This window comes from Anolis sagrei, chromosome 4 (genome assembly GCF_037176765.1).
Source record: "Anolis sagrei isolate rAnoSag1 chromosome 4, rAnoSag1.mat, whole genome shotgun sequence".
Classification (NCBI taxonomy): Eukaryota; Metazoa; Chordata; class Lepidosauria; order Squamata; family Dactyloidae; genus Anolis; species Anolis sagrei.
In genome coordinates, this window is record NC_090024.1 from 97,793,357 (window position 1) to 97,814,689 (window position 21,333).

Genomic DNA, 21,333 nt, shown 5'->3' on the forward strand with positions numbered 1-21,333 from the left:
TTGGTGTCCAGATGGTCTAGCTTGGGTGAGACTGCATCAACCCTGCTGAGCCATCTTCTCTGTGTCTCCACTGCTGATCCCCATTGGCAAAGGAAAAAAAAAGGCAGATTCATTTTTTAAATATAAGAACTAATTATCAGGGTCAGCCCTAGTAATAGGCAGTCATCATGGAAACTATCATAAAATTAATTAATTAACTAAATAAAAGTATTTCCCTCTTTAAAAGAATTTGGCTGACGGTATTAGGCATATTGAATTCAGCGGGTTGGTTCATAGAAGAACCAGAAAGGTCCTTCATCATAAATAGCAAAGTGACAGGTTCATTTGGCAGTCCTGAAGTGCTGAATGGTAAACACTTCAGCACTGCATTAACCTAAAGCTAGATTCAGCTGTTTTTTTTTTATCCAAGCCAGTTGTGAGATTTATGAGCAGCAGATGGTCTTGGCAGGTACAGGAGACATCCAGATGCACTCTTGCTTCTATTGACCCTAAGCTTTGCCATTTCTGTATCAGAGGTAAAGGTGAATTTCTGTCAAACACTTTTCCAGGACTGTAAGCCATATGGACTTTATAAAGGGATGACTTGGCCCAAGGTTCCAATACACACAATGAAATATCCTAAACCAGTTTATTTCTTATTAACACATTCAGATTAGGGAGGCTGAAGAAAATATTTTTTCCATCTTTCTCATATCTTGGATGTGGTCTATAAAAGTGTTAAGGTGAAGTGGTTCTGTCAGCACCATTTCCATCTGTGCCTTTTCCTTTCTGAAAAGACAAAGCTGTGACTAAGGCCCATTGCAATGCCATATAATGCCGTTTATACATTGAACTGCATTCTATGGCATTGTAGACACACATATAACGCAGTTCAAAGCAGATGAACTACACAACAAAACTTCATTATATGGCAATGTAGATGGAGCACAAACCCTACTCTTAGCATTAATAATAAACGATAAAGCTTTATTTACATCCCACCCATCTCCCCAAGGGAACTTGGGGTGGCTGAGTCCAAAAGGAAAATTTCCTCCTAAAAGATTTTCTAATCTGATCTAAGAGAATGGGAATACTGAGTGTAAAGTGTTTGTGTGAATCTATATTCTCTCAGAAAGGATTTTAATGTATGTTTTATGACTGCCTTCTTTTAATGTTTCCTTTATTGTAAGCATGCATTTAAAGACTAAACAGGAAGAGTTTAGTCTAAGAAATTACATTCTAATGATGGTATACTGGAATGTATCTGAGTTTTCTTTAAAAAACACACACATATATATATATATATATATATATATATATATATATATATAGTTGCTAGGCAGAGAGACAGCAATTATCTCTCTGTTAGGAATATTACCTATTCATTCCACAAGTACTGAAGAAATTTGATGTATAGCAAGGGGAGGGAAAAGATACTGTAATGAATGTAATGGATTTGGCACACAAATGAAAGCTTTTTCTATGTTGAAAAGATGAAATCATTATATAATTCATTTTTTTAAAAGGCCAATTTGTAGGAAAGCAGAAAATGCTATGACGTTGACCTGGTTAATATGCTGACCAAGATATCCACTGGAGAGACACAGATTCAGGGAGTTATACTCCCACATCTCCCTCGACTGCTTGATGGTCACTCAGTATAATTTCATATTTACTAAATGGTGAAAACAGATTAAATAGGCTGTCCATCCTTTCTTTCTTTTTCTTGTCATTATTTTGAATTTGGTGTATTGAACCAACAGGCTATTACTGCAGAAGGAAAGCAAGCAAACAGGGAGAGAGAAAAGATTTTTTTCTCTCTCAGCACTTCGTTGCTCTCACCTTACTGGGTTGGATTGAGAATATTTTTTTTTCCTTTACAAAAAAAATCTTTTCAAACCTTCCATCATCATTGATTCAGAGTCCAATTGATTCATTGTCAATCTGGGCTGATGACGATAGTTAGCTTCACTCTGCAATATGCACTTTATTAAAAGTGGGAGGGGGGAGAGAAAAAGGCAACAGTTCTCACTGTTGTTCTAATTTGAGGGAGGGTCCTTTGGATAAAGGAGTTAAAGATCTGCTTATCTAAATCTATTGCCACTAAAACGTAAATACAATATATAAGATTGATTTAAGGAAGGGGCATGAACACTAGTAGAATAGAATAGTGAAAAATATTGTCTCTGTTTTGATGTACATGTTAGCATGTACAATAAGTTCCTGCTATGGGGCCCATATTTTTAGAGAGCCAAACAATGTATACAAGTATCTCCTACATAGAATCATAAAAGCTTAGAGTTGGAAGGATCCATAAAGGTGATTTGTTATCTAGCTTTGCTGTCTTGCTCAGTCCTGGACTTACCCATGAGGAGACCTGCAGCCACAACCCCATTCTAGCCAGCTGATCCAGCAGCCTCCAAGGAGAGAACATAAAAGGTCTGACCTAGAGGCCTGGGAGAGCTTTGTTGGAGCCTGCTGCAGGAGAGACCCTGAGGCTTGAGCATTTGTTATCCAGCTTTGCTGTCTTGCTCGGCCTTGGGCTCACCCATGAGGAGACCTGCAGCCAAACCCTCATTCCACCTTAGCACTCCTGCACTTTAAGATCTTGTGTTTTAAAATTGTGGCACCTTTACCCTAATCCTGTACCTTTCTAACTAGCACTTTATATTGCCTTACCTAATGGTAGTAATGCATAAGACCACTTTTACTAGCAGGCTTATGTTTGGCCTATGGGGGGAGGGTGATTGGGAAACTATGTTTTAATCTGTTTTATTGTATTTATATGTTTTAACTCTTTTATTATTTGAAATGTTATATTTATTATTTATATGTATAATGAGGCATTGAATTTTGCCATAATCTGGAAGCCGCTCTGAGTCCCTTTCAGGGTGAGATGAGTGGGGTATAAATATAGTAAATAAATAAATCTGTTCCAACCTAACAGACAGGAACACACCCAACTAAAACATTTCTTAAAGATGTCCACCCAAACATGACATCTTCATTGTACATCTCTTCCTCACCCTAGTGTGGTGAGCTGAATTTGGAGCTGATTTTCCTGTGTTAATGTTGTGTGTTGAAGATCTCCTTGGAGATAATTGGCTCAGAAAACAGAATATAAAATTTTAAATTTAGATTTTAAAACAAATAATAAATACTTATGTGGAAGCCTGCTTATATATAAAATATGAATATTTATTCATATTTTCTGGCTTACTTGGCACTTCAGTATTCTCGTTATGCTTAGAAATGGACTAATCTGTGCTTACAAATGGACTACTCCTTATACTGATAGTCAGACAATGTTGTGAAGTTATTTTGTCATGCATTCCTTAATACATTTTCAATGAAAATGGGAAAATAAAATGTTATGAAGCAGAGAGGGAAGGAGAAGCAGCACAGGATTGCAAATAAAGAAAAGCAACATTTAAGGACACAGGTCTGAAGCACTGCTGCTTTGGACCAACACTATGTCCATGAAAATAAAATAGAAGTGATTATTGGGGTGTGTGAAACACTTGGAGCTGCAAATTATCCTCCCTGCCATCCCTGTCATTGCATGCAACCAAATCAAAGAAATTCAAACTCTTAAACAATTTTGAAAGTTTGGCTTCTGATTGGCAAATTTACAGTGTGTATGGTCAGCATGCATATGCTAGTTGGCTTTCTCATGACAGATGTTTAATGTGTAATGAATTGTAGAATGCATAGTGCCTGAATGAATCATATATCAAGAACTGGGATATGATAATCCTGGGGGGGGGGGGGGGGGCAAAAAAACTCATGGAAGATAGAAATGGAGTGGAAAGAAAAATGAAAAAAAATTGAAAAGATAAGCAAATTTCATGGTGAGAGAAAGACTTTAAAAGGAAGAGTAGATGAGAAGAAAGTCAGTAGAGTGAGCAGTACATATGCACTTGTATTACAGTATCCCTGTTCATGTTTTGTATTAAAAAACAACAACATTATTGAGTATTTTCTAAATGCCTTTAACTTATTGGTCTAATGAATAGCTGCTGTTCTTCCATCCACAAATTTCCCTATTAATGATTTTGCCTTTCTCTTTTTCTGCTAAGCTTCATTCAGACTTGGACAAGGGAGTGGGAAGTGTTACGTATACATTATCAGGAGATGGAGCTGGTACAGTGTTTACCATTGATGAGACCACAGGGGACATTCATGCCATAAGAAGCCTTGATCGTGAAGAGAAGCCTTTCTACACTCTACGAGCTCAAGCAGTGGACATAGAAACAAAGAAGCCACTGGAACCTGAATCAGAGTTCATAATCAAAGTTCAGGATATTAATGATAATGAGCCAAAATTCCTTGATGGGCCTTACGTTGCAAGTGTTCCTGAGATGTCTCCTGTAGGTAAGAAAGATTTCACCTCTTAACTTGAACCTTTTGATCTCATTAAATATATCTTTCCATTTACTGATGAAACTAAAAGTTAAAAATACATAAGTATCTGTGTTGGTTTTAAATATTGAATAGCATGAATAAAACTATGTTAGCAACACATTAAAAGCATGGGAGATGACTATTGTATTTTGCACAGAAATTCCATTTATGTGATCTGTCATTTGCATGAGGTCTGAGTAGACAATAGCACATAGCACATTAGTGTTATAAAACAGAGGTCCCCACTTTGGTATCACACAGTTTGTTCCTGCAGAATTCTGGAAAATGTAGTTCAGTAAAGCAGATGACCTCTTTAGCTGAGAAACAGGGAAATGAGTGCCTTTGCTTTATAATGCTAATCTTGCTTGGTCACAGAGATGTCAGTGTTGGTGGTAACTCTGTTTTGAGGTTCTGTTTTGTAGAATATGGTATGACCTTCCTCCTCCCCACCCCACCCCAGATCCATGGGGTAGGTACCTATGGCTTTCTTCATCCATGGTCAATCACATATATCCATTCTGGGCATTTTCTATACTCTTCTTGGGCCAGAAGTTCTTAATTTCAATAGGGTTTGCTATTTCCTACAGTTTATCATATCTATGCACAGTTTGGGGTTGTATTTCCTGTGCTTATAGGCGTCCTACTGTATATAACAGTTGCCTATGTAGGGGAAATCGAGATAAACATGACTCAGCAATAATGTCATAAGCCTCTACTCCATTTAAAAGTGGGGAGTTAACAGATGGTTGTGAAGTGTAACACAATTGGCTCAGAAAACAGCCAAGAGGTAACAACAGCCAAGAGATAACAACAGCAGTATAACACATGAGAGAAACTGATAGTCCATATCAAGGTCGAAAGCAGAGTCTAGAATCCAAGTTCAATCCAAAATCTGAAAGCTAGAGTCCAGAGATCACAAATCCAAGATAGGCAACAGTCCAAGATCATGGCTCCAAACACTGACATTGCTACCAGCAACAAGGTGGCACACTTGAGCTTCTTAAATGCTAGGTTCTCAGGTGTTACCTATTACTAGTTCATTTCTAGAGGACCTGCAAAGTTGAGCCTTCTCTCTTTGCAGGTTCACAAAAGCTGGGACACTTAACCCTTCCTCTTTCTGCGCAGAGCTTGCTCGTGTTTGTTCTGCAAACTGAGAAGTCATAGCTAGTTACCTACATGGGCTCTTCTTCTAAGCTCAACTGAGGGAGCTGCTGGGTACTGCTGGGCTCCAGCTCCAATACTGGCCCTTCAACCAGCATCTCCTCATCCTCACTGTCTAAGCTATCCGTGACAAGTAGCCTAACCATCCGCCAAGGCATTTGCATAGGGTTCTTGACATGTATCTATGTTTAAATTTTGTTTAAGCTTTGACACCACTATTTATTTATTTGTATTTCTGCATGAAATTTTGATATGCACTATATATGGCTGGAAAAGCAGAGATGACATTGAAGATGTCTTTCATGTAGCTTGCTGATTGTATTAAGGAGGAGGATTGGTCTGTAATTCACAGGGTCAACATTTTCCCCTTTCTGTTTATTAATGGGGACAATGATTGCAAGCCCTCGGTCCTTGAGATTTTGCCATAGTTGTCAATGCATGTAAAAAGTGAGGCTAGAATAGGGATCCAGAAATCCAAATTGTTATTGATGACCTCTGCTGGAATTAGATCTTCTCCTGGGGCCTTTCCTAGTCTTAACTGGGTAACAAGATTCTTGATTTCTGTTGCTGTCACAGGTGGCCACATTGAAAGATTTTCTGTATCTAGGTTGGAGCAGTCACTTCTGGCATACTTCCATAATTCCTGGAAGCATGCCTCCCAGGTCCCTGGGGAAATAGGAGAATCCATCATGGGTTGGTCATATTTTTGGGTATTTGATATGATAGGCCAGTAGGTGGCTGAGTTTTTGGACTGTTTGATGAGCTGTACCCATTTGTTTTTCATGAATTCTCATTCTATTTCATAGAAAGAAAATTGCCTTGGAGAGAAATGTACAAATGAGGAGAATTATTTATTTATTTATTTATTTACAGCCTTTATATACCACCTTTCTCACCCCTGTGGGGACTCAAAGTGGAGAATAAATAGAGACATGCTTATACTTACTTTATTTATGTGCTCAGACAAACAAATCAGTATCTTGTATTTCATAGTACAGGGTTTTTGGACAGTCTGCAGACTCCCCAGCTTCCCAGGCTTCTGTTAATATTCTAGGGAAGATGTCATGGAGTATCTTCTCCCATGAGGGTTTTTCTTTTCTTTTTTCAGATCAGAAAGTTCAGGTGGCCTGGGAGACTTCTGGATGTTAAAAAGATATGTACAAGAAAACACAAAAGACACACAGCACAATCAGCCATCTTACAATGATAAGATCAATAATGTCATGTAATCATGAGCATAAGCTACTAGATAGAAATTCTTTAAATGAAAAGCTAGAAATTCAAACCAAGTTCTAAAGGGCTCTAAGACTGAAGTAGACAAACAAAAGTCTTTGTCATACAGGAAGAAAGGTTTTAGGAAACTGTAAGAAACTTTGCATTGTGCTGTCTAAACATTTTCAGGCTTGACACGTGTATTATTATGTCTCTGTAGTGATCCAGCTAGCATTCTGCTAGATTAGTTTCAAATAATTGATTTTCCACTATATAGATTTTGTTACTGAAAAAAGCAAGTTGTTATAACTGCAATGTGTTATAACTGCTGTAGTAAGGTATGGGTGTCTGGAGATTTCAAGCAGGGACGAAAAGCTTGCAAAAGTTCCAAACAGACCAGCCAATGTTAGTTGATAATGGGAGTTACAGCTCAATAATATATGAAGACTTAATAGATTGTCCACCCCACATCTAAGGTACTACTGCTTATAATTCTATAATAATAATAATAATAATAATAATAATAATAATAATAATAATAATAATGTTCTATAATAATAATTATTATTTTTATTTATTTACTTATTTATTTGTATTCCACCCTATCTCCCCAATGGGAGATAGGGTGGATTACAAATAAATTTAGGGCAGATACGAACAAACAAAAAACACAGATGCAAACATTCAATGTCTCACCTCAAATACGAACATGAATACATTAACGGCTCACCCAACTTCAAAGTAAACCAACATCAAACAACTAATAAATAATTAGAACCTAAAAATTACACAACCAATTACACTATAAAATTATATCTAAATTTAAAAACATCAAATTATTTTGGACCATATAAACATGAGCCTCCATTTACTGCACTCCCGAAGGTTCACTAAAAAAAAATAAAATTAGAATTAGCTGAATTGCAAATATTCAACAGTACTGGTTGATCTGCCAAGGCCAGAGTACAATGAAGATATCCAATCAAGTTGAACTAACTGGCTGTTGTTCCCTAGTCATCTTCCTCACTGTATGCTAAAGTGCACAGATGGGTTTTTAATTGTTTTTGAAGGAGAGGAGGGAAGGTGCCCTTTTGTGGAGGGTGATCGCAGAGAAGGCCCTCTCTCTCATCCCCACCAGCTGTACTTGGGACCGAGAGTAGGCCCTTCTCCATTGATCGCAGTGTCCAAATAGGTCAAATAGGTCAAATAGGTCAATAAGAGGAGATACAGTTCTTTAAGTAGCCTGGACCCAACCCATTTAGGGATATATATGTAATGACCAGCACTTTGTATCTAGCCTGGAAGCAGGCCGGCAACCAGTGGAGCTCCCGCAACATGTAACCATCTTCTTTGATCAGGAAAATGCAATGAACTGATTAGCAATATGTGTTGACAAAATGTGTTGGAATATGTGGCTATCTAAAATGTTATGAAGAACTCAAGAATGTGGTCACTGCCCACTCCTGCACTTGTAAGGAAACAGAGGACCAACATGGTGCATTAGGGAGAGATAAAACTCAAAGAAACTGTTTATATGAAGTTGGGGTTTTTGTCCAGCTCATCCTGTGTTATTTATGAATGCTTCGTGAAATGCTCAGTCTGAAGTTTTCAATGACATATCTTACTTCAGCTTTATAATTGGAGATGTCATGAATTGTTCTGCATGCAAAACATGTACTGTAGTGAGAGTTAGACCAGCCAGAAGACAGAGACAGCAACCTTAAGTAACAAATGTAGGAGCTAATACCTCTTACATATATATACTGCTTTCAGGTGTGGTAAAGAAACCTGTATTAAGGTTCTAATCCAACTGTGACCTCTACAAGGAAATAACATATTGAAAATAATTCATCTTGTCCTTTATTTCAAACAGTAGACTGTATTTTGTCTGATGTAGCAACAGACCGTTCTTTGCTGGAATATACTCTCCTTCCCTCTACCTTTTATTCTGTCTACAGTGGCAATGAGAGCTTGTTCTTTCCATGGCTGTATTCAGCAACATGAGCTCATACTTAATTAGTGCTTTTACCAAGGAGAGAAAAAGAATTTAGCATGGACATTCAGTACTGAAATATGGTCATTATGCAGCAGAGTAGCAATTTTTTTGGTCATGTCAGGAGTGACTTGAGAAACTACAAGTCACTTCTGGTGTGAGAGAATTGGCCATCTGCAAGGACATTGCCCAGGGGACACCCGGATGATCTGATGTTTCTATCATCCTTGGGAGGCTTCTCTCATGTCCCCGCATGAGGAGCTGGAGCTGATAGAGGGAGCTCATCCGCCTCTCCCTGGATTCGAACCTGAGACCTGTCGGTCTTCAGTCCTGCCGGTACAGGGGTTTAACCCACTGCGCCACCGGGGGCTCCTTCTGTAGCAATGAGAAGAGGAAGATGTGGTTTGATCTGTCCTTTCCATTGCCTATCTACTTTATTAGTGTGTGGAAACTATCCACTATCTATGTATTGTTGAAGGCTTTCATGGCTGGAATCACTAGGTTCTTGTGGGTTTTTTCGGGCTATAGGGCCATGTTCTAGAGGCATTTCTCCTGACGTTTCGCCTGCATCTATGGCAAGCATCCTCAGAGGTAGTGAGGTCTGTTGGAAATAGGACAATGGGTTTATAAAAACAATCAGGAAAGATATAAACCCATTGTCCTATTTCCAACAGACCTCACTACCTCTGAGGATGCTTGCCATAGATGCAGGTGAAACGTCAGGAGAAATGCCTCTAGAACATGGCCCTATAGCCCGAAAAAACCCACAAGAACCTATCCACTATCTCCTTGTCTTGCTGTCTATGTATAGGCAACGATTATCATTTGTCATTGGTTCTCATGACCTCAACCCATACCACCTTGGAATGTTACATGAAAAAAACTAAGTTCTGTGCAATTTTATATTCCCCTTCCAAACTAGTACCTACCTTTTAACTGTTTTTTTTTTTTAATCCAAAGGATACAAGCTTTTGTGGTACAAAATACTCTTTCATCCAGTCTCTGTCATGGTCACTTCTACATTCTATATACTAAATCATGAGGCATCAACACAAGCCAGAACTTCAACCATGTGATATTTCTCCTCCATCATTTAGTGTGGTCACTTCCCCATTACTATATAAGTATATGAATAGGTGCTGGTTAAACTACAGAGAAATTATTGCTCAGAAGCAGAATGTAACTTAGTCATGCATTGCTTACTGACAAATGCATTTACACAGCTTTTGTACAACCAGTGACTTCTCAGCTTCCCTCTTGTTATAAAACTGATTTCTTTTGAGGAATTTCCCTCTGTGCTCCTTGACTGAGCTAAACAGAAATTGGGACTCATGGGGAAAAGTGTTGTTTGTTCCACACATTTGCTTAACAAGTGTGACCTCTGTGTGTATATTTCATGGCATCTGTTATGCTGTTCAGAACAGCTAGAGCAGGCTGCAAACATCGGAATGTACTCTAAAAACTAAATAAAGAAACTGTTTGGCAGTTTGTCCTGTCAGATTTGTAGTGCCTATTTCAGAGATAAATGCAGTGTATGATGCACAGAGCATCTGGTTAATGCACCTTGTAGACTCCTTTGTCCCGATGCATCCCTCCTGGCTCCAGTCTTTCCTGATTGTTTTTATTTTACTTTATTTTTAGATTGAGCATGACATTACTGCCTTTTCTCAATTGTTGGCTGGAAGCTCAGCTTGTGTCATATAAAACAAACAAAAGGATTTATCAATAGGATATCATATGGTAGAGTAATTGCAAAAGAGGGTACATACTTCAGCTGAATAAGCTGGAACATTCTAAAGTGATGCCCAGCAGAAGGAAGAGCACATGAGTGAATGAGTTATCAACAACTAAATTTGCTATCAGCGGGTTATACTTGAAGCCTGACGACTGAACTGGGCAGTAACAATGGAAGACTAATGGAAGCTTAGCACGGAACCTTCTACAGACATATGGAAATATATACTAACATAAAATTAATAAAGATCTTCCAGGGATGCTCTTCTCTCATTCCCGCCCTCATCTCAGGCACGGCTGGAGGGGACGAGAGAAAGAGCATGCTCGGTAGTGCCCTCCCCCCCATCTCTGGAACTCCCTCCCTAGGGAGAGTAGGCTGGCACCTTCCTTAGCCACATTCCATAAGGAATTAAAGATGTGGATGTTTCATGCTTTCGACTGACGACTCCTACTTGTATCGTGATCTGAATTCATAATTTAATCTGAATTCCTATATTACATTATTATTCATATTGCAAGTTAAGCCAAATTGATCCTGATCCTGTTTAATTGCTCTGTTTCCATTATTTTTTCTATGCTATTATACATTTCTATCCACCTTATTGAACCACTTACCCTTTAATCAGTTTTCATATTGGCCTCCTCCCCCCCCCCCAAAGAAATTAGTCTGTTAGTTGATGCTTGCTTATTATTGTTATGCTGTTTTATGCTATTTTAATCTGTAATTTGTTATTGTTCTGCTTTTAATTATATATTGCCTGGACTTGGCCCCATGTAAGCCGCCCCGAGTCCTTTCAGGGAGATGGAGGCAGGGTACAAAAATAAAGTTCTTCTTCTTCTTCTTCTTCTTCTTCTTCTTCTTCTGATGATGATGATGATGATGATGATGATGATATGTTCAATTAATTGAACAGTTTTCTAGAAATTAAAAACTAGAAAGAGTTCAGAGTCAAAGAGAGACACATAAGACATTTCAGAAACCTTTTTAGAGCAATGTATTGTTGAAGGCTTTCATGGCCAGAATCACTAGGTTGTTGTAGGTTTTTTGGGCTATATGACCATGTTTCAGAAGCATTCTCTACTGACATTTCACTTGCATCTATAGCACGCATCCTCAGAGGTTGTGAGGTCTGGAAAATTGGGTTTATATATCTGTGGAAGGTCCAGGGTGGGAGAAATCACTCTTGTCTGTTGCAGGTAGGTTTGAATGTTTCAACTGACCACCTTGATTAGCATTTGATGGCCTGACAGTTTTTAGGTGTGGCTTTTTAGAGCACCTTTTCTTCTTCCGAAAATAATATAGTTTATTTTACTCCAAATTGCTTTGAAAATTTGTCAGCAATCCTATTCTTAGAACACTCAAATATAAAAATCAATTGCCAAGAGTTATTTCAAGTAACAATAAGAGCAGCACATATGGTGATTGCTAGAGGATGGAAAGACAAATCAAAATGGACATTAAGTAATTGAAATGATTATATGTATGATCAAGTATTGTTAGACATTTGGGGAATTATGACTAAGCAAACAACAAGAACAGACAAACAAAAGGGCATGACAAATAGATGGAAGGTCTACTTCAACTGGGTGAAAAATGGAGGAGCCAACAATCACATCAAAGAAAAAAAATACAAAGACTTTATCAGTGGCTGGATCTCCAATATTAGTAGAAATATACTGTGGTTGAGGAGGGAGGGAGGGAGAGAGAGGGAGGGAGGGAAAAATACAAATTACACCAGTGTAAATTAGCATAATGCCATTAATATTTGTTGAATTACTCGGGATTTATGATTGTAATACTTGGAATATGATTTGCTAATTTGTGTTTATAGCATAACAAAATATGTAAAACTAAAAATTATAAAAATATAGGAAAATAGAGAAATTAGTTTTAGTATGAAGTCAACCAGATGTCTATGGGGAGCCCACAAGCAGGACCTCAGTAGTATATCCCAACAAGTAGTAATAAAATCAATCTTGCCTTTCAAAGTAGATATGATAGATGATAATCCAGTATCAATGTTAGTGGCTATAGACATGGTTAGCTTTCACCCCATGATTACTACTATTATTTTTTTAAAAAAAGAAAACACTGACTAGAACTTCACAACAGAAGATCCTGTGATGGTGTGCTTTGTGCAGAGTAAAAGCCCATCTACACTAGCCCAAATGTATGTGAAATTGGCATTTAAAACATCGATTTCATGTGAATTTGGAGACCACAGAAGGGGACCAAAACCCAGCCTTTTTGACCAGGAACTGGTCAGACATCCACCTGTGGTTGGACATGGCCACCCATACTCCTGCCCTCTCTGAACACTATTTTACCTGTAAAGAGGAAAGACATTACTCCTTACCAAGGCTGGAAGCTTGTCAATTCTGTCTCATGTCTAGATGATACAATGCAGTTCTGGAGAAGAGAAGAGGGAATTCCCCCTCCAGCGCTCTGTGCATCATCTGAAAGGAGCCATTTATTTCATTTTTACAGGCAAAACAGAGTCTCGGGAAGGTAGGATGGCCCTGCCACCCCACTCTGCACACTGCCTTAACCCACAGAGGTGGAATGGCTATGGGACCTGTCCCCATGATCATGGATGGTAATCCCAAGAGGAATCGCCATAAATCCCCCATCTGGGAAAATGCAGAGTTCCCAGGAAGGTCAGCATCTTTCCAGGCATTTTTTAAACTTGGAATAAACCTGGATTTCCAGGTTTTATTCCAGGTTACTCCCGATTATCCTGAAGTGTTGTTTAGTGCAGTGTAGATGGGGGCTCAGTCTCAAACTGTGAACACTCTCATGATTTCCAGATTTCCCTTGTTGGAATTTCCTCATGCTCAAGCCATAATTTTGTCAACAAATTTCAGATTTCGTGTTTTAAAAATCCACTCTCTATTAGAGATATAGTAGTTATGAATGGTTTCTTTTTTTAACATGTTCTAGATTTTGGGGGTTACTAAGATCCGACTGAACGAATAAATAACAACAACTACGATGTTTATCAGCAGCCTGAGATCTCCTCTTCCTTCTGATTAGTCAGCTTCCCTCCTTTCAATGAGCAATCAGAGTGAGAACTGTATAATAACAATCTATTTAAATTAGTTAAGGATAGGCATTTTGTAATTACAGAGCACATTTCTAGGCATTATGTGGAAAATCTCATCAGCTGTTATATTTGCTGCTGTTGCATGCCTTTAAGTTGTTTCTCACTTATGATTATCCTAAGGGGAGTCATAGCAAGACTTGTTCAGTGAGGGTTTTCCCCATTTCTTCCTCTGAGTAAAAAGAATGTGACAACCAAGGCTACCTAAGTCATATGGTTCGATGGACGAGCAGGATTCAGATTTTGGTCTTCAGAGTCATCCTTCAACAAGTTTTGCCCCTTAACCCCTGAAATAACGAGACAGACAACAAAGGTATGGATTCAAATTGGGCAACTTTTATTGAATGTTACCTATTTAACTTTTCCTGAACTAAACTAAGTGTCAAGGAACTTGGTGGCAAGCTGAGGCAGCGTCCCCAGCTACTGAGTGTGTGATGTCTGTGTGCCCTGGATCCCCAACCGGGCAACCTGAAGGTAAAAGTCTGGAGAAGCCTGTCCAATTATTGATCTCAGCTTCTCTCTTAACTGGGCCAATGGATGTCCCCTCACCCATTTGTTGACTTCTAGGTGAGTGTTTGTTGTACAGTGCCCCCCACCCTTGATGGGTGCCATGTGTATACCTCCATGTCAGTGTTTTCCTGAACTATTTATGCTGGCCTAGTTAAACCAAACCACTCCATCTAGCCCCTAATAACAGTATAGGGTAGGCGAAAAAACCCCCCAGAACATGAGAGGCAAAAAATTCCTACCCGGCTCCAACGGGCAACCAATTATACTGTCAACGGGCGGGAGTGGCGGGCCGACAGTCAGACAAGACTGAAGGAGGGGAGCTGGCTCACGAGGTAAGCCAGCCCCCGCCCCTTTTCCAGGAGGTTCTAACTGGAACCTCCCATTCTCTCTCTTCAGGGGGTGGGGCAAATCGCTCTCCCCACCAACTGTGTTGGTGTGGAGAGTCCCTTGCCCCTTAACCCCTGAAATAACGAGACAGACAACAAAGGTATGGATTCAAATTGGGCAACTTTTATTGAATGTTACCTATTTAACTTTTCCTGAACTAAACTAAGTGTCAAGGAACTTGGTGGCAAGCTGAGACAGCGTCCCCAGCTACTGAGTGTGTGATGTCTGTGTGCCCTGGATCCCCAACCGGGCAACCTGAAGGTAAAAGTCTGGAGAAGCCTGTCCAATTATTGATCTCAGCTTCTCTCTTAACTGGGCCAATGGATGTCCCCTCACCCATTTGTTGACTTCTAGGTGAGTGTTTGTTGTACAGTGCCCCCCACCCTTGATGGGTGCCATGTGTATACCTCCATGTCAGTGTTTTCCTGAACTATTTATGCCACAGATTGGGGGCAAATGTCCATTTCGCCCCCATCCCCCACCAAGCCCCTTAAAACTTCCTGAATGCCTAACTGCAAATCTGCTAAAAATCGTGCGTTGCCCAAATCCGTTAAATGTACACCATCCGAACGATAAAACTGTGCTTTGTCATGTGTGATGTCCTTATGTGGAATGTAAGACCCCCTGCCCCGTGCTAAAGCCGTGCGCATGGCCCGGTTCACACGCTTTCTGGCCTTCTCGAGCTTCCTGACATCACCACCTCCTGGCCACCGAAGGCGTGGAATAATGGCCGACCAAGCGATGTGAACCCGGGGCCATGCCTGCCAGATCTTCAGAATGTCAGCACGGGCTTGAAGATACAAGGCCCTGCCGTTAAGCAGGCCAAGATCGTTACCTCCAATATGGAGCACCAAAACATCAGGAGTGGGCCTGCTCCTGTCCTGGAACAACAAGGGAACCAAACCGTCCCAACGAAGGCCCCGAACACCCTTCCACTCGACCAATGCAGTGGAAGCGCAACCCAGATGCTGGCCAAAGGATGAGTTCCTGGCGTATCTCTCCGCCCAGTGGACATAGCTATGCCCACAAACAAGGATTCTCCATCTATGCGCCAGCCTGGCAGACTCTGAAAGAGAAACAACAAACTCACACAAGTACCGAGCGAACATAACGCCTATAAGCGTCCGATTTCCACCTGCCTATTGATTTGATGGCCTCCTCATTGAAACCCAAGTGCGCTGCCGAAGATGCTGCTCCAATTCGAAAGGAGTGAGTGCCAAATTTGTGAGAACCCAACCCCAGCATCTTCAGCGCCCTGTCAGTGATGGCCCAAAACTGATATTTTGTGAGGGGGGTGGAATCCTGATGACAAAACAAATATCCTCCCGCCTGAGCCCTGACTTGAAAGAACTGTGCCATAGCCGAAACAGGGCAAAGCTCAGGGTCGCTGCATCTGTCTAATGTAACTATAGCACCCCTGGCTTGCTGGTCCGTCTTGGACGAACGTACTAAAATTTGGAGGGTGTCATGTGTAAGTTTTATATCCGACAACACCAATGCCCGCTGGGAGACATCCCTCTTTGATATGGCAAGTAACTCACTTATTCTAAGAGCAGCGAAAAAGGCCGTCAAGGCCGCCGCATGGAATAACCGCTGCTCATACTCGGACTGACACACCCTGGGCCATGTTCCCCTCAATCCCTTTAAAATTGTGGGAGACAAAGGTTCCCTTTTATCATGCGATGGACCCCGTTGGCGTGCCCAACCTGCAATGATTTTATGGAGGCGGAAATCGTTTGTGGGATCAGAAAAACCCTGCGCTTTTGACCAGTAGGCCAACGCCGACAGCTGGGACTTAATAGTGTGCGGCGCTAGGCCCCGTCTGTGTGAATACACACAAAATTGCGCCAAATGTTCGTAAGGAATCGGTACTGTAGACGGTAACTGATAAAACTGCCTAAAATCATGAAACTCCTCCACCACCCTCAGGTAAGACTTCCGTGAACTTGGGGCTAAAGCTAAAGCCATACCCATTACCGCCTCGTCCCTCCAACCTGCCAAAGATGGCCTGGCATACGCTGTGGATGAACGTCGGCGTTGGGCACGAGTTGTCTGAAGCGCTCCATCTGCATACGAGATAGAGCGTCAGCCAAAGAATTGTCTATTCCCGCTATGTGAAAGGCTTTAAACAAGATGTTATGCCTCAAGCAATGTAACGTAAATTGCCTGAGCGCCCCCATCACCCTGTTGGATTTGGAAGTCAATGTGTTGATAACCTGAACAGTGGCAAGGTTATCGCACCAAAAATGAACAGTCGAATTGGCAAAAGCCTCAACCCATACTGTAACAGCAACAAGTATGGGAAAAAATTCCAAAAACGTTAAATCTGCTGTAATCCCCTGCGTGTGCCAACTGTCCGGCCAGACTTCGGCACACCAGTGTCCCTGAAAAAACACCCCAAAACCAACTGCCCCTGAAGCATCGGACGCCACTTTAAGAGCGTCCTGCAGCCTTAACTCTTGCCTCCAGAATGAAACTCCATTAAAACCATCTAAGAATTCCCTCCAAATGGACAGGTCCTCTCTAACTGAACGAGTAACCCTAATCCTGTGATGGGGCATTTTAACTCCTGAAATGGCATTACAAAGCCTACGCAAAAAGGCTCTCCCCGGGGCAACCACTCTACAAGCGAAATTTAAATGGCCAATTAACTCCTGAAACTCTTTTAAAGTGGCCTTTCTACTGCCCAAAAACTGTTGAACCTGGCCCGTCAAGTCTGCCACTTTACAAGGGGGCAACCTGGAATATTGGCGAACCGTATCCAATTCAATCCCCAAAAAAGTCAAAACCTTTGCTGGGCCCTCTGTCTTTTCTTCCGCTAAGGGAACTCCTAACTCCTGTGCCAGTCCCTGGAATGACTCGAGCAACCCCTTGCAGTTGCCCGACCCGGAACGCCCCACAAAAAGGAAATCGTCCAAATAATGGGTGACTCCAGACATTCCGGATTTGGTCCTAACGGCCCAATCCAAAAAGGTACTAAATTGCTCAAAGGCCGTACAGGAAATGGAGCACCCCATGGGAAGTGCTCTGTCCATGTAGAAAAAACCCCCAAATTGAAACCCCAGCAGCTCAAAATCCACCGGATGAACGGGAAGCAAACGAAATGCCGACTTAATGTCGCATTTAGCCAGCTCTGCCCCAAGCCCAAACCGACGAACTAGCTGGACGGCCGAATCAAACGATGCATAATGAACGGAGCATTGCTCATCTGGGATCGCATCATTCACCGACCTGCCCTTGGGATAGGACAAGTGATGAATGAGGCGATATTCCCCCTGGGTTTTCTTAGGTACTATCCCCAAAGGTGATACCCGCAACATCGGCGTTGGTGGCGCCGTAAATGGGCCCAAAACTCTCCCCTCTAACACTTCCTTATCTATTTTACGCTGAACTAACTCCTCCATCCCTATAACAGATTTCAAATTCAGGGATAAAGTCTGAAAACGGGGACCCAACGCCGGAATACGAAAACCCTCCGAAAAACCTTCCCATAGGTATTTGGCTGACCCCCTATTCAGGTACCTCTCTAACCAAACTTTCAACTGATCTAACTTAATTGGGCTGGGGCCCTTTTGGAACTGGGGCCTGTCCTGAGGGCTTTTTAACGAATTGGGTGTCCCTAGGATTCCCTCTCGCAGCTCTCCCTTTAGGGCAATTTCTAGACGGGTGCGTGCCATAACAAATTGTGCACGAGTGGGCATACCGACATCCCCTACGTGAACAGGCTCCCTGAGCAACAAATTCCCAACAAAGAGGCTTTTGTCGCTGAGACTGCTGCTGGGGAGCCCCCTGCCGAAAGGGCTGTCCTGCCCTATTCTGAATGGTATGCCCACTATCTGCTTTCATGGCAGAGGAGGCCCTAGATGGATTCATCACTTCAATCCAAATTTGATCATCAATTAAATCCCAACGCTTGTCCGGATGTGAAGCCGCCTCGGTTCTAAACCGTCTATCGTATTCCAGCCAAGCATTAGGAGGGCCACTGACGTAAGCTTTATTAATGATATTCTGATACTGCCATAAAGCAGTAGCCCTTTCCGGGGCAGCATCAGAAAGCAGGTTCGCATACATTGTGAAACAAGGGAGCCAATTCTCCCAATTCTGCTCAACCTTGCGCTTCTTGATCTTCTCTTTACTGTCCTCATCTAACTCCTCTTTCTCTTTCTTATCCATATCCCGAAAGTATAAAGAAAAGATATCCACATATTCATTTCTCAATATCTTTTCCATTGTTTTTGATGCCAAATGGGAACCCAAACCCGAAAGGCTAACAGTAGGTGTCGCCTGCGGAGGCCATTTCGCAGTCCCCCAAAATTTGTTTGCTTCCCCCGTTCTGGCCGACTCTAAGGTGACAGTAACTGGCTTAACCGCTTGAACGTTGGCGTCATCCTTATTTTCACCTATCTTGGGGTCCAAACCACCCTCAGACTGAATCCCAGCTACAACATGTGACTGCGTCCCTACCACCGATTGAGCCCGACCCTGGCCCCATGGCCAAGTGAGTGAAGCAGAAGTAGTTGCTGATGTGAGTGTGGCACATGCTGATGTGAGTGTGGTGGAAGTACCTGCTGGGACAGCCGTAACCAACTGCTCACGCCCCGCTACATCGACCGCAGCAACACTCGACCCCACCGACTGAGTGGACCCGGCCACAGCACTGGACGTGGAGGCCAATGCCGTGGGCTGACTGGGTCCGGCCACAGCAGCCGCCAAGGAGCCAGATGAAGCCTGCACAGACGGATGAACTTCGGAGCTGGTGATGGTCTGCACAGCCGAAGACACCACAGAAGAGCCCACAGCAGACCCCGGAACCGCCGGTTGTTCAGGAAGCCGGACCGCCCTTTCCGCCCCCGCGGCTGAGGTCGATTCTATAATAGAAACCCGGGACAACAGAGATTTGAACAACTGTTTCTTACTCGCCCGGCGAGTGGAGCCTGAACCAGCCCCACCCGAACCAACCCCCCTATTTTGTTCTATTTGGTTAACACGCTGAAGAAGGGCCTCCAAATCTTCCATAGACACTCCATCTTCATCCGACAACGACCCATCCTGACGTAAAGGGCGCTTTTGACCCGTCTTCTCCGCGGGACCCTTCCCCTTAGGGCCCCCCCTGTTCTTCTTTGATGGCATCCTACAAAATAAAAGGGAGTAGAATGCCAATGAGAGCCCACTCCACACGCTAACGCCCCCATGGCAACACCCCTCCAGTGATGCGAAAGTGCCCACAGCACCCCCTAAACATAGAATCAAAGAGTTGGAAGAGGCACACTGTGCCATTCCTTACCCCCCGACTAAGCTCCTTAGCCTCATAGAATCAAAGAGTTGGAATAGACCCCATTTTCCATCACCCTCTCCCTCTTTCACCGCCTGGGCAAACTCCAGCAACGAGGAGAAGGGGTTGGATTGGAGAAGGTGTTAGATTACCCTTATCCCGCATGGCGGAATAGAATCAAATAGTTAAAAGAGTTATACATAAAATTATCTACCCTACTAAGGAAAGCCCACATAAATTGGCAGCATACTGCCCTTCCTGTATTATGCCTTCTACAAAATGCTATTGCAGTCACACGCTCCCCCTAAAGTCATATGTATGACAACCCAGTAAAGTTTATGAGCCAAGCCATCAAAGTTCTGTTCGAAGCTGCCTTTGGCGTTTCAATCTCACTCTGTGGTTACCAATGTATGGTGAAAAGGGGGGGGGGCATTTTAACAGCACAACTTGAGAAAATTCAGTGGGCAAAACCCTGCACCGTTAAACAACCCCCTAATGTGAAGAGGGCTCTAACTGAGAGGCCTAACAAGCCCCAATCCTCAGGTGTCCTTATTATTTCGTTTCATTATTATTACGTTTTTTTTTTGAATAAATGTCAGCATTATTCTTGCGTTATTACTAGTACATTCCCTCACCCAACAGGCAAGGCCATGCACCCGACCGTGCCTGGTGCAAAGTGCACCCATTAAATAAAATTATACGACCATTGCCTCCAATTGACGACAACAGCGTCAAGCTTGCCCCAAATTGGCCCCAAACTGGCGGCGACTGCCAAAAAACGCCATCCAAAATGGCGGCCGCAGCAAGAACCGCTCGAAAAATGGGGCCCTAAGATGGCGGCCGTTCCCGCCAAACTCCCGTGCTGCGTCACCAGCAGCACAAAATGGCGGCCGCCGCCACGATTCCCAACATATAAAAAAGGCAGGCACCCGCCCCAGTCGCGCACCGGGCGCCCAGTGTTGACAGTCAAAATGCGCCCCTCAAAGAACGCGCCAGCCACAAACCCGCGGGCTTTACCGCGGCGCCAAACCATGGGCGCCCAAGAGCAGCCAGCAACACGCGCGTCCTTCTAACGCGCCGCGCGCCGCTAATCTCGCGGCGTTTCCCGCAGCGCCACACACTGAGGGGCGAATGCAAAGCTCAGCGGCAGCGGCGGCCGCGCTCCCAAGCGACCCGGCGCCGCTCGGCTGACAACTTTGCCGCCCGAAGGAAAAAACGACGAGTGGAACGGCAGCAGCCGATCCCTCGCTCCGCGAAGCTCCACGCTGCCTCCCGAGGAGAAGGAGCAGCAGCCTCCTCCACCCTTCACTGCTCCAAAACCGACCTGGAGCAGCTTGATGCACGTCTTGCCTTTCCGACAGTCAGACAAGACTGAAGGAGGGGAGCTGGCTCACGAGGTAAGCCAGCCCCCACCCCTTTTCCAGGAGGTTCTAACTGGAACCTCCCATTCTCTCTCTTCAGGGGGTGGGGCAAATCGCTCTCCCCACCAACTGTGTTGGTGTGGAGAGTCCCTTCTCTGTTAGAATTTCCTCACTCAGTAAATACTACACCATGCTGCTTCTCAGCTGTTGTATTGCTGT

General features: G+C 42.8%; 1 protein-coding gene across 6 annotated transcripts in view; it reads left to right on the forward strand.

Annotated features, from left to right (window-relative positions):
• The window catches only part of CDH12 (cadherin 12), an 805,590-nt gene that overhangs the window by 657,463 nt on the left and 126,794 nt on the right, over window positions 1–21,333 (forward strand). For all 6 annotated transcript variants that reach the window (XM_060774685.2, XM_060774688.2, XM_060774686.2 and 3 more), the window contains one exon: window positions 4,059–4,353. In XM_060774685.2, coding sequence (XP_060630668.2) covers window positions 4,059–4,353 — 295 coding nt within the window. The remainder of the gene's footprint in view (window positions 1–4,058; window positions 4,354–21,333) is intronic.